Genomic DNA, 4,992 nt, shown 5'->3' with positions numbered 1-4,992 from the left:
TCAACTTTAGTGTCTTATACAAGCCGCTGTCTGGGACTTAACTGGCTTTGTCATCAGAAAACAGAGACAACTGCCTCAGTTCTTCCTGAATGGCACTGGGGTGAGCCAGCTCTTGGTGACCGTGAGGGGCTGTTCAAAGCTGTACCCACCAGCCTGCCAGCCCTGTTGTTGTGAAGGTTCATCAGAGCTCTGGCATCCTTCCCTTTCTCCAGACTGTCCATGAAGAGTCTGGAGATTCTTTCCCCAAATTCCACATTGTCGCTGCAGCCTCCCCAAATCCAGCCATGGCCACCTACACACAAGGAAAGAAAGGGTTCTCAATACAATGTTCAGCTAGATCCCAGGGAAAGAGCGGCGTTCTGTTTAGTCAACAGCTGAACCATCCTCCAGAGCCCTAGGAGGATGTGCTAAAGCTGTGTGTATCTGAAGGTGAGATGGGGAAATGGAGGTATTTGGGAAGGATGGGTGGGGTCCGATTCCCAAGCCCACTCTGTGCCCACCGGAAACATGGATACACGTGATGATCTGGATGGTCCCGAAGTTACTCAAACATTCTAGACCTCTGCACTTGTACAACGGTGTCAGAGTCCCCTCCACCCTCATTAGTGACAGGTCTGAGTCCTATAGGGCTTTGTAAATAGTTGGGGAGCGTTGGTTGGTTGAAGAGAAGCTATTCTTGTACCAGGGCTGGTCTTCAACTCTCCCAGCCTTCTCAAGGCCCAATCTCCTTGTTTGTTTGTTTTTGTTGTTTGTTTTGTTTTTCAAGACAGTTTTTGTGTAGCTTTGGAGCCTGTCCTGGTACTAGTTCTTATAGACCAGGCTGGCCTCAAACTCACAGAGATTCACTTGCCTCTGCTTCCTGAGTGCTGGGATTAAAGGTGTGCGCCACCACTGCCTGGCTTAGAGAAGCTTTCTAATTCCTGGTCTCAGGGATGCAAACTCAGCCCTCAGCAGCCCATGACCGCCCCCCCCCCCCAGTGAAGGGACTGCTAGAATGCTAGAATCTAGGGATTCAGGATAGCCCAGTCCCCTAGACTTAGGAAACTCGGTCTGCACTCAGTTCTGTAGCTCCCCGCCTCTTCCCGCCTCCATCAAAGGCCAACTTACCTGTTTTTCCGTTTTTTGATCCATCACAACCACAGTTTTCAAAGTCACCCATGCTGCAGTTCTTGGTGATGGTGTACATGACTCCAGCAGAGCGGATGGCGTGAAGGAAGGACGACTCTCTCGTGGCTTTGGAGAGAAACAAAGACTGGCTTTGTGGTCCCTGCCCACCTCCCACCTGCAGGATGGACACTCCACCCTGTGGATGGGAAGCTGAAACTCAGGGGACTCTGGAACTAAGGCTACTGGCCAGCTGTGGTTTCAGATCAGGACTCCACTCTCCCGGGTCCAGCCTAGACCTCTGTCCACTAGAATATAGGCAGCGAGACTCAGCCCAGGTCTGGCGTAGGCAGTCCAGAAAGACCTCTTATTTCTGAACACAGGGCAGGGAGGCTGTGTGTGTGTGTTTATATAGTGTGTTGACACACACAGGTACATATGGACACACACCCTCTGCATGTGTGTATGTATGCATGCGCACATGTCCATAAGTGTCTGTGTGTGTGTGTGTGTGTGTGTGGACACACAGGTACATATGGACACACACCCTCTGCATGTGTGTATGTATGCATGCGCACATGTCCATAAGTATCTGTGTGTGTAGAGAGACAAGGCAAACATCAGGCATCTTCCTCTGTTGGACTGTCTTACTTTCACAGGGTCTCTCACTGAATCTGGAGCTCACTCTCTGGGACAGGAGGATTACGGGTGTGTGTCCCACACCCAGGTCCAGACCAGGTCCTCATGCTTGTGCCGCAAGCGCTTTACCCACTGAGCCATCCCCAGACCCTGGAGGTCTTACCTTACAAACACTTCTTAAGTCTACCTGCATAATCTTTCTCCCCCAACTCTCCCCAGCAACTCTATCATTTCTACAAAAGGGTTCCCATACAAACTCCTGCAACTAACTGAAAGGATTTGTGCACATGTGCGCGCACACATAAACACCCCCCCACATATACCATGTAAACAACACACAATACAGAGACACATGCAGATAATACATATGTATCACAGACATAAACACACATATACATATTATCACACATACACATCACACATGCATGCATACATACCACACATATACACACATCATACACACATATCACATACACACACCATACACCTCCACATCTCTCTTTCTTATGCACACACAGACACCACACATACATCCACACACCCTCCACATCTCTTTCTCTCTCACACACCCTTCCACATCTCAAACACACATGTCACATCCACACACCCTCCACATCTCTCTCACACACATGCACACACCCCTTCACATCTCTCTCTCACTCACACACATCTCATACACACACACACACACCACAGCTCCCTGAGGCAAACTCATTCAAGTCTTGCAGCTGCATTATCAGTAGGATGTTATGGTAATGGGGCAAATGCATCACCTTCGAGGGCTCCGTGGGTGCCTGTCTCCATTTCTTACTGCATTTCATGCAAATCAGAGCAAGGTGAGCATGAACAAGCACACAAGGTGAGCATGAACAAGCACACAAGGTGAGCATGAACAAGCACACAAGGTGAGTATGAACAAGCACACAAGGCCGATGTGCATGAAAACCTACAACAGCATTTGTAACAAGACCCTGCTGTTCACTACATTTAACTCTCAGAACACTCGGAGGGCCTGGAGATGGCTCAGCAGGTCAGGGCCCTAGATCCAAGCCTGATGACCTGAGTTCAATCCCAGACCCATGGTAGAAGTGGAGAACAAATTCCTGCAAGTTACACACACACACACACAAACACACACACACAAACACACACACAAACACACACACACACACACAGCGGCATGCCCCCTAGTAAATAAATAAATGGTACAAAACCCCTTTTGAGCAGGTCCGATGCCTGTTCCCCCAACCTGGTGTTGACAGGGTCACGCTAAGAAGCAGTGTCTCAGCAGCCCCGGTCACTTTCACGTTCCATCATGCATACACATGCCATAGACCCAAGTGTACAAGCCCGCCTTGCAGTGTGGCCCCGTGAAAACTTACCTCCCCTCAGCCGGTTGTGGGTGGAGAACTGGACAGCATGCTCGGGGCAGTTCCATCGCTCCCAGGCAAACTGGAACTTGCACTCTTCCATGCCAGTCTGAGCACCCAAGGCCACACTGGTGGCGTAAGTCAGATAGGCCTGTGCCAGGGGAAAGGGCTGTGAGATTCCCTGGGCATGGGCCAAGTGGGGTCGGGGAGAAGGCAGACTCAAATAAAATAATTTCCCAGTAAAAAACCACACTGGGGCCTGGAGACATTGCTCAGGCAGAGTGCTTGCCTAGCATATACAAGGCCCTAGGTTCAACCCTGGGCACTACAAAAACAACACAAAAACTAGGCGTTGCTAGGTTTCTCCGTAAGAGGGTCTGAAACTGCCCCTCCCCTTCTCTTTCCCCAGAAGAGTCTAGCAGGGACCCCAGAGGATAAAATCAGCAGGGATGGAAAGACATCCTACCTTAGGACCTGTTACCAGGAAATTGCTCACTGACCTACCAAAAAGAAAAACCGAGGTGAACAGGGATGACAGGCCGGGCGTCCTTAGGGAACAAGGGCTGGGGAAAGGACTCACCACGCAGAGGCACCGAAGGTGGTATAGCACATGCCCGCAGCCACCCACAGCATAAGCAAGTGCCCCATGGCTCTGTCCATCCCAGGGGACCAGGGTCAGCTCAGGGCAGGGGCAGAGAACTGAGCCGGCAGAGCCGATCTCAGTATTTATGTGAGAAAATTCTCAATGGCCAAGAGGGAAAAATCAAGAGCCCATCTCATTTGTTCCTCATTGGCAGAGCTGTGGGAGCCGCTGACCCAATGCGGAATCAGAGAGGAGGCTCTCAGCCCAAAGCCTTCAAGGAGGCCACGCCCTTCTCTCCCAGACCGAGAGGGGCAGAGCCGGTCTCCCACCCTTAGGGCCGGTTGCCTGGAGCAGCATAGGCCCCTCCCCCGACCTCAGCCACCTCTCCCTTGGAGCTGCAGGTCTTCATGTGTTAATGAGACGTCAGCCTTCACCCCGATTTCCTCCACAAGTTGTTGATAAACATAGAGGAACTTTTTGGGGACCCCCCATGAGTGGGCACACTTTACTGTCTCCACCTCTTCCATTGGTGACTGCAGGGAGATGAAACTGGGAGGCTTGGAGCAGAGGCAACAGAGACCAACTCACAACTGTGCCCTCAACTACTTTTATCAAAGTAAGTTCTGGTGTATTTCCTCCCTTTCTATTGCCTTCCCTCCTGTGTCTGAGGGTCAGATCTCCATCTTATTATTGCTTACATGGTGCACGAATAATAAAAACCCAGACACAGATATTGGGGTTCAACCTGAAGATCAGAGAAGAAAAGCAGCCAAACCACTAGAGAGTTCTTAAATCTTCAGACTGAAAGAGGGCGAGTTCCTGACTCATCCTGCCTTCTAGTCCTCTCTAGTGCTGGGATTAAAGGTGTGCACCACCACCCCTCTATGGCTAACTAGTGTGCCACCACTGCCTGGCCTGTATGGCTGACTAGTGTGGCTGTTTTGCATTCTGGTCTTCAGGCAACCTTTTTTTATTAAAATACAAAAGAAGTATTACTACATTTTCCCCTTTTTGTTTAAAATAAAAAAGAAGGCTATATAACTAATATAAGGAAAACTATATACAATAAGTACAATAACTATATCCAATATATACAGACAATAAATACATCAACAATGTCTAGTCTATTTACATTTGACAAATTCAGAGAAAATACTCCATATCTATCCTACCTTGGTGAGTTTAAAGTCCTGTACCTAATTTACTTTCTATCATAACTTGGTTTCTGTGATAACTATCTAGTCTTCAACTCCCTCAGAGACCCAAGAAGGAAATAATAGTAACTAAGTAAGCAGG

At 49.2% G+C, this 4,992-nt stretch overlaps 1 protein-coding gene across 1 annotated transcript in view; it reads right to left on the bottom strand.

Annotated features, from left to right (window-relative positions):
* The window catches only part of Wnt8a (Wnt family member 8A), a 5,994-nt gene extending 2,221 nt beyond the window's left edge, over positions 1-3,773 (bottom strand). The window contains exons 1-5 of the mRNA XM_005355906.2: positions 3,694-3,773; positions 3,580-3,613; positions 3,126-3,264; positions 1,108-1,233; positions 150-292 (exon numbers count right to left, since the gene is read on the bottom strand). Coding sequence (XP_005355963.1) covers positions 150-292; positions 1,108-1,233; positions 3,126-3,264; positions 3,580-3,613; positions 3,694-3,773 — 522 coding nt within the window. The remainder of the gene's footprint in view (positions 1-149; positions 293-1,107; positions 1,234-3,125; positions 3,265-3,579; positions 3,614-3,693) is intronic.
* Between the last annotated feature and the right edge of the window lie 1,219 nt (positions 3,774-4,992).

Source organism: Microtus ochrogaster, chromosome 18 (genome assembly GCF_000317375.1).
Source record: "Microtus ochrogaster isolate Prairie Vole_2 chromosome 18, MicOch1.0, whole genome shotgun sequence".
Taxonomy (NCBI): Eukaryota; Metazoa; Chordata; class Mammalia; order Rodentia; family Cricetidae; genus Microtus; species Microtus ochrogaster.
Note: the sequence above shows the minus strand (reverse complement) of the source record. Positions and strands in the feature narration are given on the sequence as shown.